Consider the following 20987-nt stretch of genomic DNA (forward strand, 5'->3'; position numbering starts at 1 on the left):
TTTACTTGAAGTTTGTGTGTGCATGACTCCTAGTGCACAGCAAGGGAGGTTTGGTGATGAACCTTGTGGTGCGCTCACACCCACTCGCGCACGCAGTTATACACACACACACACGCACGCACACACACACACACAAGCGCATATACGCAAGTGCAATCTTTCTATCATACACGCTCTTCTTGCTCTCTATTTGTGTGAATGTGCGTGCGCGAGAGCAATTGGAAAGCTGCCGCGCAGCACGGCAGACGCTTGATTCTTCTATTAAGCAGGTAGGCCCCATCACGAATTCCGAGCCACATTAGTATTCACCTCCACTGCCGTCACACAGAATGAAGGGGGAGATGCATTCAGATAGCCAACACCCAGGCCAGGCACCTAGTCTACCTGCGCTTTTTGTTATGTAAAACGGTGGCCGCCGGCCGGGTACTTTAGTCACAACGAATGGATACAGACTGCGCGAGTACACATCCGTGCGCGATCGCGCATACTTAGTTCTGCCTCAGTGATGTAATAACACGGCGTGTAACCGCGTGTGTGCACGACTGCACCCCTGACGGCACCGGATGTGTTAAGTGCCATACAACTATTTATTTTCCATTCGATTTTTTTGTTAGTTTTTGATTTATAAGTGCAGAGACAAATAAATGTTCATTCAAGTTCATACATTTGGTCAAATTTTTCAAATTAAATTGTTGTATTTTATCAGATGCAAAATGCAAATAAGTAAATATGGCATTAGAAATCAGAAGTGAGTAAGAAAATGAACAAATATTGATGGTTATTCAGAATGAGACTGAATAATGACATCACATTATAATGACATTTACGGGGGCCAGTTTCATTAGTTTTCATTAGTATTAGACTCTAATACTAATGAGATATTCCTCTAAATAGACTTCGAAAACTGCCACAATTTCAGAAAAAAAATAGTAAAAAAAATGCAGGGGGCCCTCATAGCTCTCAGGTGATAACTCGAACCCTACCCAACACTACAGATTAATAAGGAAAAAAATACAATGACTTCTAATAATTATTTTTAGTTCATAGCTCACAATAGACGTCATAAAACATAAATGTGCCATAATAAAATATTCACCATGTGACTAGGAAGAGAGTTGGCACGACACCGGCTGCAAATCTGTTAAATCCTCATAATATTCACCTAAAACGGTGCTTATAAATCTATAGCCCATAACTAAACTCTAACCTGAGCCTTTACTGGTCAAGGTTCTCCCGGCAGATGGGATCCATCATCCATCACTGACCAGCCTGTTGGGAACCACCTACCTCGTGAATCTGCAGTCGACCATCAGCCGAGGTGTCATAAGCAGACATGAACCTCTCTCTGAGTCGCCTCACTTCAACCTCCGACGCCTCCTCTCGCTAGAAACAACACAGAGGCTCAACAACTTTCCAATGGATTGACAGCATATCGATCACTTTTAACCAAACTATGTTGTCCCGTATTTATATTTTACCCCCTTTACCTGTTTTCCAAGTTTTCTCAACATGTCTCGAAAAAAGGCGTCCAGTTCCATTCCTTCAATATAACCATTGTCTAAACAAAACAAAAAACCACAGCAGGCCACCAAGTGAGATCAACGTATAGACAAGCACATGCCATATTATTATTTGATAAGTTTACGATATCAGTAATTTTGTAAAGAAGGACATTTTAAATTGGTAGAGCATTGTGTTTTGTGAAAAGGCATGTACATGGGTGAGTTAGCGCAACTATGTATTCACTTAATAACTCCCCTAAATATTATGCATTTATAACTTGGTTATTATTGTTTGGACCCTACCGTCAACGTCGAAATGTTGCCAGATTTGCAGAAATCCCGCAGCGTCCACCGTGTCGAACGCGCTGTCCATGGTACCAAGCGAAACTCCAATCGAGCATCAACAAGTAAAACTATTTCAAAACAACCCGTTGAATCCAAGTTCTATCAGAGATATTTCAGGTGAAAATACAGTCAACGCCAGTACAAATATAAAATACATTAATGTTTTACTTCAGAGGGAAGGAGACCAAAACACCAAGCTTTGTTCCTACCGATGGCTTCTACTGTATGCTGCCAGTTAGTTAGTCATGTTGGGAGTCCCCTCCTACACCCCCCCCCAATATGAGTGTGAGAGAGAGAGAGAGAGAGAGAGAGAGAGAGAGAGAGAGGGAGAGAATGAAAGGGGGGTATGGACACACACACAGCAAGAGAGAAATAAAGGCAGAGAGGGAATATGGACACATACAGATCGAACCAGTAAAATAGTATTTATTGGTACGAATATACAAATGCAGTGATATTTGACAGCTTGGATGTTACATTTACAGGTCTGTATGTTGAAGTTTTGAAACAATAAAATACTGCTTAGCCTGCACCGATGACCAACACGACACATATGGATGAGGCACACTGTATTTATTGACAACGTGAGAATGAAGCGCGGGACAGACGGCAGAGGGGTTGACGTACACGCCTTACTGGCGCTCTGGCGTGGATGCACAGGGTGCGCGCTTGGCTAGGTGGGATGGGTAGGTCGCTGGCCACCATCAACACCAGTGTGGCCAGCACGGTGCAGGGGCAAGAAATAGAGGCGGAAGCAAGGGGAGCCAAGCCCACGGGATGAGGGGCGCTGGAGTACGGCAAGCCCCCCATCTGACTGTGATGGAAGAGAGAATAATTCATATATATTAGGGGTGGGAATCGACTGGGGCCCCACAATACCATATTAGCACAATATTTAGGTCACGATACGATATTATTGCAATACTTAAGTCACAATATGATATTATGACAATACATAACTCACAATATGATATTATCGCCATACTTAAGTCACGATACGATAGTCTATTACCTTTTTTAAATGCAAATTATGTCCCCAACGGAAAGATTTTTCAACATCTGCAATAACAAATATATACAACATCTGTTTGACCTAATAAGATACATTTTTTTATTTATTCAGCTCACTTCCATCATTTTTATTGAGAAGAAAAATATCGATACTTGCGTCCATCATATGATACGATATATTGCCAGGCAAAATATTGCAATATATACTGTCGATTGTTCCCTCACCCCTAGTTTATACAGTGTATAGGAAGGGAGGGTCGGTTGCAAGATGACACAGAAGTCGCTGGCAATGAAACATTTATAGCTTTGATGGTGATCACAGGTAATGACAATGGCAGACAAACAACGGTGAGAATACACACAGAGTTGACAGCTTAATGATAATCACGGTACTAATAATGACAGATAGCAGAAGGTGGGAATAAGCCTGTAAGACCGAACATGAATGAAGTATGAATAACTTGAAATCTCTAGCAATGACTGGACGGGAATGGGCGGCTAGGTGGTGTAGTGGGCAAGGCACTCGCCACCAATGTGGAGACGCTGGGTTCGCGTGTTCGAATCCAGCTCTCCACATTGTTTTCAGTTTAGCTGGTCGTCCGCAGTAATACACATTGGCCGTATTACGGGGAGGGAAACTGAAGGGTGGGGATTGGGCGTTGTGGACCGCGTCTCCTACAGGTCGGTTGGTGCGCCTGCGCAGTAGAATCAGGAAGTGTCGGGGGCAGCGTGAGCCTCCCACGCGTTACTCCTCGCCACTGAGAGATCGAGCTGCGCAGGTGAAATTTGAAAAGATGCGACTGCTGTTACCTCAAGTACCGGAGGGGACTTGTGCTATGTATGACTTAGTCCACATTGCAGCCGGCTTGTGGGAGGCAAGAAACAGCGTTCATGACAGGGGAGGGTTGAATTGGATGATACGAAATTGGGATGGGAGAAAATATAGAAAAAATGGGAGAAAAAGTGAATCAAAAAAAAAAAAGCAATGACTGGACGATGGAGTGTAAGAGTATGCATGCAAAATGTAACGTGGATACTTAGCAATATAGAAATGAAGGTACCTTCGGCTTTCCAGAATACGTCTAAGGAGAAGTTTATAGGTTGATTGCTGCATAGTGGGAGGGGTTTAGCGAGGCGTGTGTCTGCAGTGGGGCAGGTAGACAAAGCGGTGTGTGCGCGTCACGGTGCAGGCTTCCTCCCGAAAATAATGAATAGAATACAAATTATATATATATTTTTTTTTTAAACAGTTTAAAATAAAACTGAAAATTATTTCCCCAATAACATGAAAACCATCACCAAGTATTTAAAACGTAATCAATACAGATTAAACAGTACCTTTCTTTTATAACAAATCCATATGTGCCCATATGCTATAAATTCCAGTCATTGCCTATAAAACTCAAATAAATTCCATCCATTCTATGAACATAATATTTGTACCTCTTTTAGCTTGATAATACATATGTACATAATTACATAACACATTGGCAAGTGCAGAAGCATGCATGGCCCTCTTTTTGTTAAAGGCAGTCATTACGAAGCCAGAAATTTGGGGCAATGCAGAAAGACAATAAGCCGTTGGTTACTCCTGCTAACTAAACATAGACTATGGTATGCATGGAGGTAACCTAAGTATGTGATACGTTCGCTTGTGATTTCTGTCTGCGTGGAAAACTATAACATTTCACATTACTAAATCTCAGTGTAATCTTAACAGTTTGAAAATGGCTTCAGAACTGAACTGAATCGATGAGGACATGATTACGTCAAATCGCCATTCGAGACATGAGGCCCATTTTGCAGGGAATTATGAGCAAAAGAAAAGTGACATAATTTTATTTGATCCTCTATTCCTCTATATTGAGGGTGGTGCACTCGCTCTCCAGTGCGTCGAAACGTAGGCCCACATAGCCTGCCGTGTGTCGTCAGGTGAAGACGTGTCAAGCGACCGCGGACGGCACAGTGAATATGGGACAGAGGGACAGATTGTCAAACGCGACGTCAAACTGCATTCATCTCAGGGACAACACACCCAACACTGTATTCTTTCCAGGGGTAACAGTTGTTTCAGTGTTTCATTGCTAAGAAATAGAAAAAAGTGTTAACGCCTCCATTTCAGGGATATAAAAAAAGTACTCATACTTCATCTCAGTGCTTTGGACTAATGTACCTTTTTTTATAGCGGGATGTAAACAAGCAAATAGATTCTATCATCTCCAAAGTAGGAACAAGCCATATGGTCATATATCTGTGGACTAAAGACGATAAGGGATGGCGTCGTGGCGTCTGTGGTCCACTAGATAAACACAGCCAGACAGGAGTCATATGAGGTCGTCGTACATCTTTGTTTCATTGTTACAGACTCATGAAAGATAATGCATCTTGTCCCAACCATAATATTATTCGATTTGTTGACCATGACGATAATGGAGTTGTTGTGGTGACGGACAGGCTAGAGCGGCCGGGAGAGTCAAGCCAGATGGTCAGATTCCCCGTCCAGATATTCACCACAAGCCCAGGGAGTAACGCATCTGGTCAGATGTTTAATTAAATACAGCCCTTTTATCCGTTTAGTAGGTGAGCCTAGCAAGTTCTGTTCTCTGCGGGTGTAAGCATGTTGTTACAGCCTCCCACATGCTACCATAGTTCAACAGTTGTGCAGATGTGCGTCATGTTGGAGCCACAGAGTGTGACTGGAGTATTGTGCCGGCATCCATCTATAGATGACATTCTAAATGGACTAGGTTTGATTTCCTGTCAGTTGTTGTGATAATTTCACAAAACAGTGAACAAGGAAACTATGAAAAAGGAAAGGTCGTCACGTCAGAATAACAGTGTTCAATACCAAGGAAATTATAAAAGAAGGAAGGTTCGTCATGTCAGAATACCAGCGTTCAACACCAAGGAAACTATAAAAGAAGGAAGGGTCATCACGTCAGAATACCAACGTTCTATGTTCTGCTTGGTGCCAGACTGCGGTGCCGGTTCTATTGAAGCCTGTCTTAAAATTCTAAATATACCAGCTATCTGAGGAAATCAACTGATATATGAAACGTTAGATAGTTAACAATGCAACAAATTGCAGATGATTCTGACATCCAAGGTAATAACCTGTTTAAGTGACGGGGCATAAACAAGGAGATGGCTGATCCCATTCAACTCAATGTCGGGTGAACTGAAAGTTTGTGCGTTCACACGCTACACAGTGATGGTGATGACCCTTCCTTCTTTTGTAGTTTCCTTGACACCGAACAGGAAATCAACTGCAGTCCAAGCTGTTTCTCTAGCAACGCGATTCCACTGAACGGAGCAGGATAGTGGAGCCAACATGGAGCTCACACTGGAGGAGCCTTGTCACCGGACTCATCCTCTGATTTGTCCCCAGACATCTGATCAGCACCCGGACTCTCGTCCTCTGTCGGGTTGGACTCTGGATCTGCCATAGAGGGAGGCCTTACTGCAATCAGATACATAGAGAGAGACAGAGAGAGAGAGAGAGAGAGAGGAAACAAGAGATTAATTCAGAGACAGTGAAACACAGAGCTAATGAGCTACTATGACACCAGTTGAGGTGTCATGTGACGTCGTTTTAATGTTCATTAAAATGTCAGTAGAAAGCTAGCCTAGCTTAGCACAAATTAATGGATGCAGATATTGACCAGATATAGGCTAGCTTGCAGCTGGATAGCTTCCTAGGGTAATTGGTATTTATCTTCTTGTCTGACTCTGGAAAAGACGGTAAGCGCATTTCCCATAAAGTCGACGTGTTCTCTTAACTCTTTCTGCGCCAAACACGAGAATTCTCGTGTTTCAAATTCAACCGTTGAGCGCCAAAAACGAGTTTTCTTTTTTTCTATTTCCCCATTCTAAACACTCGCGTGGACCTGCCTGTGTCTCCCTGGCACTGCTGCCTACGTTATAATTGCAATGACGATCGAATCCCGACAGGTGGCAGTATCACCTACCTTTTGAACTGGGTCTCTCAGTTGTCTTTACTGAGGTACCCAGAGGTGCGTTGCTCATGGGACGGGGTTGCACAACGTGCAACCAAGCTTTTGTGAGCAGAAGCACGTGCACGCACATGCACGGATGTGCATGCGCATGTACACAGGAATGCGCTGCACTCGACTGATGCGCCAACTCGCTAAGTACCCAATGGCTACTTTGCATATCAATAGCGCCGGTCGTCAGGTGTGTTTAAATACGTTCTCAGATACATTCACACAAAACTTGTGAATGAAATGTGTTACATTCCATTCGTAGAGGCAATTAGGCACTGTCTTTAGTCTGTGCTTATGCGAGGGAACATTTATGCGCATGCACGAAAGCGCGCACGCGCCCGGGAGCGCGCGTGCACGTGGCGTCATTAGCGTGCAACCAGATTTGATATCAGCAACGCAACACTGGAGGTACCTCCGGCTGCAGGAATCCCCTCCCCCTCAAAGTGAATCAGCATACTGAATCTGAATCTGTCGCCGATCTGCTCGCCTGAAACCTATTGTTTCCCGTATTATAGCCAGGCCCAATGCACATGACTAATGGCGATCGCAATGGAACTACTGGGATTATTAATTTTGGAGTACCTTCTGACTAAGGTAAGGTCTATTTTAGGTTTATTTTACCGAACCTAAAACATGCTTTTGTATTGATCACAGCGTCGTATTTTACCGAACCTAAAACATGCTTTTGGTAATGATCGCAGCTTCGTAAAACGACCCCCCCCCCCCCCCCCCCCCTTGATGATTTTGTGAAGAAACATCTATATTGGTATATACCTTTGATTTGGAAATAATATAGGTTTCAAGCGAGCAACCCGAACGATTTGTGCATTTGCATATCTCTAGTCAGTGAGTCATATCTCACTATCTAGAAAACAAGACTGGATTATTTTGAAACGGGGCGATGTTTAGAGTGGAATAGCGCACAAACGATAGTATGTAGAAATGAACTGGTTCGTCCATGTTGGACTATAAATAGTGCCTGTCAAATGAGCCATACTGCAAGATGTGCATCGTTGCTAATAAACTATTGATTTCGATGAAATTTGTTAAACCTATCCTTTGTGTCTGTTGTCATTGTTCATGGTTCATGTGTTCATGGTTGAACTCGTGAAGTAATTCCATATAAATGTTTTTTGGGGAACTGGTTATTAACATACTGCTTACTTTGGACATTTCCCCCAAACACATTTAAACAAGATACAGAGGAGTTATCGCAACATAGAAGTAACTTCCTAATCCAATGCACTTTTAAGACCTATCAAAATCATATTTAAGACCTTTTTAAGAGGTTTTAAGACCTATAATTCTGAGTAAGACATTTTAAGACCTGTATGATAGGAACCCTGTATGATAAAAACATTAAGTCACGCAAAGCTGGATGAATCATGAATTGGAATGAAATCATTTTCCACAACCACACTTGACCAAATGTATCTGACTGAGAGGATGCGATTGGTCTAACCATGGGTGGGGAGGGACTTTGTGCGCTCCCTGTCCTCCTCTTTATCAGCAGGGTTGGCTGAGCTCTTCAGGGACGACCACGGTCTTGCGGCGACAGCATGTCTGTCTGACTCGCAGGGGGGATCGAACGGCCCGCCGCCTCCCGTTAGCTCCGCTGTGGAGGCAGAAACAGACGGGCGGGGTTTTAATTACAAGTTGAGATGATGAAACCAGAGGAGATGAGACAGCACTTTAAAAACACACATTTCTCTGAAACTCGTCTCGCATCCTAAGCAGCTACTCTTCAAAATCCAAATTGTCCCGGTATACATACTGTAGGGCTGGGTAGTGGAACATTTCCAACACAGCCACCATTATTTTTCGATATACCTTGTTGAATTAAAACTCCAATAAGTAAGATAATCGACCGCATGGAATGAGTACAGTGTAGACTCAACCAAGTACAATTACATGCCACGTACTTGATTCAAAGACGGAGGAACAAATACTGTTTACCTGATAGCTAACTTTTAGAGTCAACTTTTAGAGTCAAGAGTTAAACAGGTAGAAAACTAGTTCTAGTAGTTCTAATAGTTTTAATAGTACTAGTAGTTTTAATAGTTCTAGTAATTCTAATCGTTTTAATACTACCAATAGTGGGAGAACTAACGGCTGGAGACCTTGATAACTGTTAGGACTGTCAGACTCTTAACACTTTCAATGCCAACGATGAGATAACTCGTTTGTTCATGCTGACCGTTCATTGCCAACGACGAGAGATCTCGCTTTTTTTTATTATTAGCTATTTGAATTCATATTTCATCAATCTAGTCTCACGTTAGTGCTGCAAACTCTCTCTGAGCTCCATTGGGAAAATACCGCCCCCTATCGTCTCTCCCTGTTGTACTGCACCCCTTTGGAATGGATTGAATGAAACACATGGTAAAAGAAAAATCCTGCTTCCTCATTTTACTTCTCGGGCAAGTCACCCGAGAGGATCGGATTCATTGTGGACCATCAGAACAGCGTGGAATACATATTTCCAGTACCCAGCGTTGGATCAATAAACGCGATCGATATTTGGAATGGCGATCAGGAATTGGAATAATCTTTTTGGAGAACATCTGATCTGAGGTAAGGAATCTATTTGACCAGTCTTAGGATAATCAGACCTTTTTTCACAGAGATATCAACGTGTGCCCTATGTATGTGTGTGTGTGCGTGCGTGTGTGCTGATCAAGAAATGAGAGAATCTTCTTCTTCTTCTTCTTTAGAATTTCCGGCAGTGTAGACGCATCGTGGCGTATTACTGCCCTCCGCAATTCTTTTGATGAGCTCTTCTTCTTCTTCTTCTTCTTCTTTCTTCTTTTGAATTTCCCGCAGGCGTATTTCTGCCCTCCTCAGTTCTTATACTACGCTAGTGGTGTGCCATAGTTAGGCCTCTGGTAAACCAACTTTTGATTGTTTACCCTCTTCTTCTTCTCATCTTCAAAACACACTATCTCCTTCTTCTCTGCTCCTCTTGCCTGTCCAATACTAATAAATACAATAACGCTATATCCTCTGGTACAACTCTGAAGCATGCAGAAATGTCAGCACTGCCTCTGTGATCAGCTGGTGGTTCTCATTATCCATGCCAAAGAAAGATTTAAGAGAGAAGGAAGAGACTCCCAACTCTACCAGACTTTTATAAAAGATTTCCCTCTCTTTCCTATACCTTTCACATTCTAGGAAGACATGCCCGACAGTTTCAGTCTCTCCACATTCACACCCCCCATCTGGATGTTTTCCCACAATGCACAAGGTACTGTTCAACCCACAGTGTCCCAGCCTCAATCTACACATCTTCACCCTATCACTCCTAGACCCATATCCATCCACCTTGATTTTGACCCGAGGCTGCAGAGAGAAATAGTGTCTTCCCTTGGTCCCCCTTTCCCACTCAGCCTGCCACTCAGCCTCAACTCCTTTCTTTATCTTCTCTCTGAGTTCTACTCTTCCCATTGAAATGCCTATCTCTTCCTCCCTTCCCAGGCTCTGTTTGGCCAGGGAGTCAGCCATCTCATTTCCCGCAATCCCAGCGTGCCCCGGAACCCAACAAAACTCCACTGACCAGCCTGCCTTCGCAAATCCTATATAAAACCAACATTATTTCCTGAATGAGATCAGGGCGAGCTTTAGACCCACCTGCACTCAGAGCCATCAGTGCAGCAGCCGAGTCAGAACATATAGCTTGCTTCTATAGCGTGCATACGTATAGATAATCTAGCGTTTATTTGAAAACGATTCATAAATAGGCAGAAAAATTTCAAAGTTTTTTGTGTATTCCAGAATATTCCAGTAAAGGGCGATTATCACAGAATCTTTATATTTTCCTGAAACTTAAAAAAAACAAGCGTTTTTCAAAATGGTATAAAACGGAAATTAACCGATTAAAAAAACAATCCGTTTCGACAATGTTTACTGCAAACAAGTCATTGATAAGCGACGGCCAGATTAGACACATAGCCATTTTAAGACATAGTTTATGCGTTTGCAAATATGAGAGCTCTATCATTGAAGTGGGTGGTGGCATTCAAGGGGGGTAAGGCGCACCGCATGGCTGGCAATAAAAGTGTTAATACTTAACACTGCATGTGCTACTACTACTATATATACCATGTTTATTATTATCAATAGAATATACCATTTTATTATTATTATTATTATTATTATTATTATTATTATTATTATTATTATTATTATTATTATTATTATTATTATTATTATTATTATTATTATTATTATTATTATTATTATTATTATTATTATTATTATTATGTTCTATTCTATTATTATTTTCATTTATATATTATATTATTATTATTTACATTATTTTATATTATATATAATTATTTTGTATTATTTATATTATTATTATTACTATTTATATTATTATCTTTTCCCTGCCTGTACCTCCCCTCCCCTGTCCCCTATGCTGCTATGTCCCCACGGGGTTAATACACTTGACCTGATACCGCCAGACCAACAAGTCAGTGGCGGAGAGAGACAGACAGAAAGACTTCTGTGTCAGCATTAATTACACAAGCGGTCTGTTTAGCTAACCCAATCCACACGCATGCTGACACTATGACCTGCCAACCACAGAGTGTCTTTACAGATTACCGGTAAGTAACAGGGCTTCCGTCTTATGCAACAGCCCTTTCCTTCTGGTTTATTTTCTTTTTTCTTTTACAGCAAGTGCCTTTCATTTTCACTGCTGTGATTATTACCATCTATATTTACTCTGTTTCTACAACCATCTTTATTGTAAGTTATGTTTCTAACCTTGTTTTCATCATCATCATCACCATCCTCATCATCACCACCACCATCATAATAATAATAATAAATGCAATTGATATAACGCTTTTCTAGAACTCAAAGTCCCGTTACACTAAGGGGTGGAGGTAGTGAGACAAACAACAGACAAACGTAACACAAACACATGGATGGGGGGCTGAGAGAAGACAGTGGAGAAGAGATGGGTCTTGAGGCGAGATTGGAAAACAGAGTGGGGTGGAGAGGAGGCAGGCTGGGGTAGATCTGAGGGACAGAGAGGGTTGGTAGTGGGAGAGGAGGTCAGTGAGATATGGGGAGGAGGGGTGAGGGCAGTTGGTGAAGGGCCTTGTAGGTCCAGGATTTTGTAGTTGTTCCGTTGGAAGACAGGAAGCCAGTGGAGGTCTTTTAGGACTGGGGTGACGTGGTGCCAGGGTTTGGTGCGAGATAGATGTGGTGGATGTGTTGTGGACCATTTGGAATCTATTGATGGAGCAGCACTGATGCTGTAGAGGAGATAGTCAAGACGGGAGGAGATGAAGGCATGGATCAGTGATTCAGCAGCAGGGCCTGTGAGAGAGAAGGCCTGATCTTTGCAATATTGCGAAGGTGGTAGAACGAGGATTTGCCTGATTTTAATTTGGTGACGTGGGGTTGAGGGAGAGAGTGGTTCGAGGATCACACCAAGGTTGCGTGTCTGGGAGGAAAGGGAGACAACAGTGCCATCAATGGTGAGTGTGGGGTTGTTGAGTCTGCTGAGGGTGGACTTGGAGCTGATGAGGAGTTCAGTTTTGTCACTGTTGAGTTTGAGAAAAGTTGCGTTCAGACTTCAGACTTGTATTGCAGACAGACAGGAGTCAATGTGAGAGTCAATTTCCCCAAAGGGATCAATAAAGGAATATCTTATCTTAGAGAGGTGGGTTGTGGGGGGGGACTTGGTGCTGAGGTATATCTGAGTGTCATCAGCATAACAGTGGATGTCCAGGTTGAAATGGCGGATAATCTGACCCGAAAGGGAGGATGTAGATGATGAAAAGGAGTGGGCCGAGTAGGGAACTTGAGGAGTGGTTGTGAAATAAAATTAAGTGTGACCTGTTGGAGAGGTAGGACCGGAGTCAGCTGACTGCAATGCCTTCAATACTGAGGTCTTCAAGTCTAGTGAGTAGGATGTTGTGGCTCAAGGCATCGAAACCTGCACTCAGATCAAGGAGGATGAGGATGTTAGGGGCTCCAATGTCAGCAGAGGTGAGGAGGTCATGAATGAAACCTTTATTGCCCTTCAAGGGAATTTGCTTTGCACAAAGAGAGCAACAAGATTGTGATATCATATCATTGTCATGATATACCGGAGGAACAGCTGGGTGCAAACAGCAAGGAGAAAGAAGGATCCTCTACTAACCGTCCACTGGAGACAAGGGCCCAGATGTGCTGCTGCTGGTGCTCCCTCTGTCCTGTTCCGATGGCGCCCTCTTCAGGCGAGGAGCAGGTGGTAATCCTTTGGGAGAAGAAATGCCCACTGGACTGCCCGCGGAATCATCTGAGAGACGGAAAGAAAGTAAGGCTGTCAATCGATATTTTTTTTTATCTGATTAATCACATGATTGTCCATAGTTAATCTAGCCCCTTACGTGACTGCGATGTGCAAGCCTGGGGCTTTAGTCACCGCAGTCACTCTCAGGTGTGCCGCGACCAGGCTAAAAAGAAAGTACCAAGCGTGATCGGGGGGCTGGGGGTGGGTCAAAAATATATCAGATATGAATTTCAAAGATACCCAGCGTACAATATGGGTTTAACACAGCTTTACAGTGGGGTCTGGAAGCTCGGAGTTGCTAATAAACAGTTTAAATCATTGTTACTCCACGAGTGGTACTTACAGAGCGAGCCGTGTATTTCCGCCATTGGTGTCACCGTGCATGCACACCAGGCATTTGGCCTGGTCGCGGCACACCTGAGAGTGACTGCGATCACTAGAGCCCCAGGCTTGCACTTCGCAGTCACGTAAGGGGCTATAGTTAATCATGATTAATTGCAAATTGCAATTAAACGGATATTTTTCAAGTTTTAATACTCTTATCAACATGAGTCAACAAATGCTTGCTTTAAGCAGCCATTTAACACAAAAGGATGACCCTCATGCATTGCAAATTTGCATCAAATTCAAAACAGAGTGATGCACAAAATAACTTAAAAGGAAAACTCCAACATTTTGGGAAATTAGCTTATTTGCCATCTACCCTGGAGTTAGACAAGAAGATACATACCTTTTTCTTCTCTGTGCATGCAGTAGGAGTAGGAAGACGTTGGGAACTAGGCTAATGGAGGAACCTACTTCCAGTGACTGACGCTAAGCTAGGCTAACGGTGCGCATCTTCCTACTCCTACTGCATGCACAGAGAAGAAAAAGGTATGTATCTTAACACTCCAACATTTTGGGAACCCTGGAGTTAGACAATAAGATGCATACCTTTTTCTTCTCTGTGCATGCAGTAGGAGTAGGAAGACGTTGGGAACTAGGCTAATGGAGGAACCTACTTCCAGTGACTGACGCTAAGCTAGGCTAACGGTGCGCGTCTTCCTACTCCTACTGCATGCACAGAGAAGAAAAAGGTATGTATCTTAACACTCCAACATTTTGGGAACCCTGGAGTTAGACAAGAAGATGCATACCTTTTTCTTCTCTGTGCATGCAGTAGGAGTAGGAAGACGTTTGGAACTAGGCTAATGGAGGAACCTACTTCCAGTGACTGACGCTAAGCTAGGCTAACGGTGCGTGTCTTGCTACTCCTACTGCATGCACAGAGAAGAAAAAGGGTATGTATCTTCTTGTCTAACTCCAGGGTAGATGCCAAATAAGCTAATTCCCCAAAATGTTGGAGTTTTCCTTTAACACTTTGATCGCCGGGGTTAAATTCATAATTTACCATCCCTCGCCAGCCCTATTTAACATGGAGAAGTTCCCCTTCTTTGCAGGGCTATAACTTTTTAAATTGTATTGCTAAATTGACATTATTATGGCCCATTCAACGTCCTATATCTATTGTTCAGGGTGTAGCAACGTTATACTTTTTCATTCACATATTCATACTAAAATACGGTCTAAAGTATAAGTATGTTTTTATCGTTTTATGCAGCTTTCTCCAGAACTTGATTTATAGCCCTAAATGCATTATATTGATGATCAAATACAGTTTGGTAGGAATCTGTGCGAGATAAAAAATGTCAACTGGATGTGCTTCTAGGAGTTACTACGTATGATCTGATGTTGACCGGATGGGGGGGGGGTCGTTTATAATTCCGTGGGCAACGTTATATCATTCATCTGGTGTGGGTGATATGATCATTAGAGCAGTTCGTATCGAAGACGTTAAAAAATAACGCTGGGACTCACCGTGGCTTCCTCATAGCGTTGGGGGATGAGCGTGGAACAGAAATGTTTCTATTATGGGATGTCGAAATATCCGATCCATTTCCAGGTTGTATAATAGTATATACGTCCAAATCATGTTGTTTATCGAGTTATTGGTAACGGATTGCTATCCGTTGTGATCAGCTCGAGTCCTGGGACTATTAGCGAGTGATCGGACCAAATTGAAATGAGCACCAGCTTCCACTTCCTGTTTCTGCCCTGGGCGATCCGCCGATCGGCCACCAGATGGCGCTCCTGGTCACTGACCACAGATCAGCCTCCCTGCTCCGGGGGGAGCTTGGTGAATAATGGGCCCTGGAGAGTGTGTATTTACCAGGGTTACAGGTGGGACTGAGGGGTCCAGAGGAGCGTGGTGCCAGCGGGGGCTTGGTGCTCTGGGGAGGGGGGGGTCTGGGGCTCACACTGGGGGGTTTAGACCTGGGAGCTGGCTCTGGTCTGGACTCGTCCCAGTCTGCTGGGGAAAGAAACGTGTAGAAGCCTGTAACTCACCATGATGACACTCATTCATTCAAACCTTTATTTATTCTCGAGAAGACAATTGAGGTCACCCTCATTGTCTGTCGTCGAGACTTTACAGACATTTCAATGCACACATTTCTACAATATAACGATAATAAATGTTAATAACTATCTTTATAGTAGTTTTCACACATGGACCGCAGTCCAGAGTGCCCCCACAGCAAGTAGTATAAAATGAACATACATAGGCATAAAATCAGCACACAATTGACAGAATAAAAAACAATGCATAAATTGCAGACATAAGAATAGGTATAAAAGACAATAAAAGTAGTGTAATGTAAACGTGCAGACTTAAGAATAGGCATAAAATAAGTACAATAGTATAATGTCGCTCGAAGGCATATGAATGGACATTATACAAAAGTAACTGTACAAATCAAATAAATTAGATTTGATTTGATTTACCTACAATAGATTTCAATCACAGTCTTTGCTTCCCTGTAGATTTAACTCTGCCATTGGAAAGAGGAGATTTGGGCAGATCCATAGATGTATGACTTGGCCATAATAAAGTAATTTATAGGCCTGATATTCTATATTCATATTTCAAATAGCATGTGTCCGGATGGCTTTTTTTTTTTTTTTTACTGTATCTAGAAAAAAAAACTGTAAATCATCTGCCCTTTGTTCATTTGCTTAGTTTTTTTTTTTTTTTTTATCTCAAGAAGGTGCTGAATGAGCTCCAATCTTTTACTTTTGGTCAATGTTAGCATCACCATCAAAGATAAAAAATATATATATAATAATTTATATTCTCCTTTGGTTCATAACAATTTACTCAAGGATAGTAACAGATACAATATTTCTGACACTGGGAATACATTCCCTTATATCTAAAGTTTTCAGAAAACCTTTAAGTTACCTTTGAGTTGAATGATCTTTAAAGGTAAAAACATAGATATAAATTCTGTAGTGTGATAAAGAGTCAACTCACCTGTGTCTTCATCAGCCTTGTCTAGTGATGAAGATGAATCCGCCTGGACGGATGGAAGGACGGACACACACACACACACGTCTTTAATCACTAACAACATCTTGCAACACTTTATAAAATAAATGCTACATACTGTAGCTTTCAATCTATTTTTCTTGACAAGAAATATATATATATATTTATAAATATGATTTTATTGTTTCAGCTCTATTGCAGTCTAAATGTGTTGACAGGGAGGTTCTGAGACAGAGAGATAGAGAAAAAGACAGAGACATAATCTGAATAAAGTAATCTGAATCTGAATAAAGTATTCTGAATCTGAATGAACTATTCTGAATAAAGTATTTTGAACCTGAAGAACGTATTCTGAATCTGAATAAGGTCATCCGAATCTGAATAACGTATTCTGAATAAAGTATTCTGGATCTGAATAAAGTCATCTGAATAAGGTAATCTGAATCTGAATAACATATTCTGAATAAAGTCTTCTGGATCTGAATAAAGTCTTCTGGATCTGAATAAAGTCTTCTGAATCTGAATAAAGTCTTCTGAATCTGAATAAAGTCTTCTGAATCTGAATAAAGTCTTCTGAATCTGAATAAAGTATTCTGAATCTGAATAAAGTATTGTGGATCTGAATAAAGTCTTTCTGAATAAAGTCTTCTGAATCTGAATAAAGTCTTCTGAATCTGAATAAAGTCTTCTGAATCTGAATAAAGTATTGTGGATCTGAATAAAGTCTTTCTGAATAAAGTCTTCTGAATCTGAATAAAGTATTGTGGATCTGAATAAAGTCTTTCTGAATAAAGTCTTCTGAATCTGAATAAAGTCTTCTGAATCTGAATAAAGTCTTCTGAATCTGAATAACGTGTTCTGAATCAGAATTTCCAACATAAATAGAGAAAAGGCTGAGAGCTGTTGCAGCTCTGACCCACCTTGTGTGCCATCTTCTCCTGCATGGCCCTCATCTCAGCCAGCAGGTCCATGCCCATGATGGGGACTCCACAGTGGCGCGGCGGGGCATGGGGGCTCCCCTTCCTATTCTCCTTCTCCTCCTGCTGCTCCTCCTCCTCCTTAGCCGGCTCCGGGGCGGAGCAGGCGTCTGTCTCTGAGCGTTCGGGCGAGGCATCAATCTAGGAGTAGCAAGGAGAAGTCATGTTTCAAATGTAAACACATTCATGGAACCAATGAGATTGTCTCGTGGGAGAAGTTAACATTGGCAGTTTGTCAAGTGTCACGATGGCTGTGGATGTTTTCCAACCACTGGTTACTAGTCTACTAGCCAGCTGATATCCCACTGGTTACTATTCTACTAGCCAGCTGATATCCCACTGGTTACTAGTCTACTAGCCAGCTGATATCCCAGTGGTTACTATTCTACTAGCCAGCTGATATCCCACTGGTTACTATTCTACTAGCCAGCTGATATCCCACTGGTTACTAGTCTACTAGCCAGCTGATATCCCACTGGTTACTAGTCTACTAGCCAGCTGATATCCCACTGGTTACTAGTCTACTAGCCAGCTGATATCCCACTGGTTACTAGTCTACTAGCCAGCTGATATCCCACTGGTTACTAGTCTACTAGCCAGCTGATATCCCACTGGTTACTAGTCTACTAGCCAGCTGATATCCCAGTGGTTACTAGTCTACTAGCCAGCTGATATCCCACTGGTTACTAGTCTACTAGCCAGCTGATATCCCACTGGTTACTAGTCTACTAGCCAGCTGATATCCCACTGGTTACTAGTCGCCACTGGGAGTTACTACAACACTGGTCGCATCACAACCACAGATGCGACGCGGCAGGTACCTTGGACTCGGTGAGGTCCTGCGGTGGTGCCCTGGGGAACTCCCGGTGCGGCTCCACCGCGGGGGCGGGGCTTCTAACCGCAGACTTGGGCGACGGCGGCTCCTCCGTCACCGTAGTAACAGACGCGGCGGGCGCGGCGGCGACCGAGGCCGGAGCAGGAGGAGGAGAAGGAGGAGGCGCGATGGAGCCGGCTCCGTGGCTCTTCTCAGAGCGGGACGTCCGGGACTTGATCAGGTTGAGGAAGCCGCTCCTCCTGGACTCGCGCTTCTTCTCCATCGTCTCCTGGGCGCCGGAGGAGCGGCCTCTGAGAGTGGGCCGTCTGGAGGGTACACTATTTTATTATGTTTCCAGTGTACAGTACAACATTTTATTATGTTTCCAGTGTACAGTACAACATTTTATTATGTTTCCAGTGTACAGTACAACATTTTATTATGTTTCCAGTGTACAGTACAACATGTTATTATGTTTCCAGTGTACAGTACAACATTTTATTATGTTTCCAGTGTACAGAACAGCATTTTATTATGTTTCCAGTGTACAGTACAGCATTTTATTATGTTTCCAGTGTACAGTACAACATGTTATTATGTTTCCAGTGTACAGTACAACATTTTATTATGCTTCCAGTGTACAGTACACCATTGTATTATGTTTCCAGTAGGGCTGACCTTCGAATTTTTTTTGGCAATCGAAGCTTCGGGGCCGAGCTTCGATTTTAATTCGATTTCTTTTTTTTTAATATTTTTTATTTTTATTTTTATTTTTATTTTTTTTATGTTGTGGGACTTGTACAGCACTTTGGTAAACGTTGTTGTTTTTAAATGTGCTCTATAAATAAAGTGGATTGGATTAATGAATTAAGTATCCCCTTTCGTGACTGTGACGCAGCCAACACAGTGTGATTTAATTCAAGGTGGATCGCTGTTGTCGTTTGAACAACTTCAGATTTCATGGGAACTACCAATCCCCCAAATCAAGAATGTTTAAGATGAATGAAGTAAGATTTTGATTATTTGAAATATGGCCTGTGTAGACTAAACTATGCACAGAATTATGTCAGTCTACAACAGGGGTGGGCAATTATTTTTCCCGGGGGGCCGAATGAGCAACTGAAAATATGTTGGGGGGCCGGGCCAAAATTCCAAACTCAATTATGCATAATATACATTTTATTTCTATATAAAAAGCAGTAAATGGCATTGTTTTGACCCCTGGTAAGAGTGTATGTTATTATTTGGCAATTAAAAGGTGAGGTTAGCTTTCAAAAATATCATTTATTCAAATAGAATTTATTTCCAAAATGATAAACAAAATGTGAAACATTAATAACAAAGGGCATTTTGAGTTTCATATACTATTGAAACAAGGATTTTCTTAGCTTTCTAAAGACATCACATCATCTTATAGCAAAAATAAACAAGACATGTCACTGAACTGTGTAAAGAAAAGTGTCCCAGTTTTGTAGCCTTTTTTACTTTACATGCCTATATTAAACATTTAAGAAAAAAATATATCAAGTGTCCCATTTCACTTGTTATATTTCCACATTTTAGTGTTCTTCAGTTCTTTTTTGTTTCATTCAGTGTGAGAAATCCAGTCTCTGTTGAGCTTTAACAAGTCCATCAAAGTCAGGTTGCATGTCTGAGGTGGAGATGCGAAGCACAGCTGCCAGATGTTCATCAGTGAGAGAGGATCTGTACCTGGACTTGGTAAACGAGAATGAGAATGTCTGTTCACATATGTAGGTGGATCCAAAGAGAACCAACATCTTCTGAGCATGTCTCCTAAGCGTATATTGTGCGTGTGAACGTTGACATGAAAAGAAAAAAGTAAAAAAAAATAAAAAAAAATATATTAATTTTTTTTTTTTTATTTTATTATCATGTCATCTTTCGCGGGCCGGTCAGAATCATCCCGCGGGCCGGATGCGGCCCGCGGGCCGTACAATGCCCAGGTCTGGTCTACAAGGTCCGGATTCTACATGGTCCGGCAATGTAGACCTTGTAGACTCCACTACAGACCAATTATCAGTGAATGTTCATGCATTTTTAAGAAGGGCAACTTCCACAAAAAAACAAAGAACTCACCAAAACATCTCAGTAGCACCTTATCTAAATGTTCTATTTCATATATGGAGATTCATATTTATTTATGTATTGCATGCATTTCTACATTTTATTTCCTATTTTGTTTATTCATCCCAGTATCTTTCTTTATTATGTGTGGAATTCTACAAGGCATTTACATTCACATTTACATTCACATTTACATTTAGTCATTTAGCTGACGCTTTTATCCAAAGCGACTTACAAGTTCTGTACGACAGGTCATCAGGAAGGATACAACTCTATCAGCTGAGTAACAATATTCATCAAAGTGTTGCGTGTTACAGTGTAGGTTAGTTTATTAGGACAAGTGCATGACAGTAAGGTTAGTTAGGGTTAGATCTTTTTTATTTTATTCTTTAAATTTTATTTCAGATAATGGTTGAAGAAGTGCGTCTTTAGTCGACGGCGAAAGATTGGATGGGATTCGGCTGTCCTAACTGGGGTGGATAGTTCATTCCACCATTGTGGAGCAAGGACTGAGAATAGGCGTGTAGGTGGTGTATATGTGTTTGAGGATGATATCCTTCAAACAGGCAATAGTGATGATATAATTTGGGCAG

At 41.9% G+C, this 20987-nt stretch overlaps 2 protein-coding genes across 2 annotated transcripts in view; both read right to left on the reverse strand.

The window, feature by feature from the left end:
- Positions 1-1875, reverse strand: part of LOC311226582 (secretagogin-like) — a gene marked incomplete at both ends in the record, with an annotated part of 35260 nt that extends 33385 nt beyond the window's left edge. Inside the window, 3 exons of the mRNA XM_084312002.1 lie at positions 1288-1383; positions 1488-1558; positions 1806-1875. Of these exons, the coding sequence (XP_084168128.1) occupies positions 1288-1383; positions 1488-1558; positions 1806-1875 (237 nt within the window). The remainder of the gene's footprint in view (positions 1-1287; positions 1384-1487; positions 1559-1805) is intronic.
- A 410-nt stretch (positions 1876-2285) lies between these two features.
- The window catches only part of carmil1 (capping protein regulator and myosin 1 linker 1), a 175194-nt gene continuing 156492 nt past the window's right edge, over positions 2286-20987 (reverse strand). The window contains 7 exon segments of the mRNA XM_084311676.1: positions 2286-6318; positions 8325-8477; positions 13020-13157; positions 15361-15501; positions 16504-16546; positions 17439-17636; positions 18317-18635. Of these exon segments, the coding sequence (XP_084167802.1) occupies positions 6197-6318; positions 8325-8477; positions 13020-13157; positions 15361-15501; positions 16504-16546; positions 17439-17636; positions 18317-18635 (1114 nt within the window). The 3' untranslated portion in view covers positions 2286-6196.

Source organism: Notolepis coatsorum, assembly GCF_963971535.1.
Source record: "Notolepis coatsorum genome assembly, chromosome: 4".
In the NCBI taxonomy this organism is placed as follows: domain Eukaryota; kingdom Metazoa; phylum Chordata; class Actinopteri; order Aulopiformes; family Paralepididae; genus Notolepis; species Notolepis coatsorum.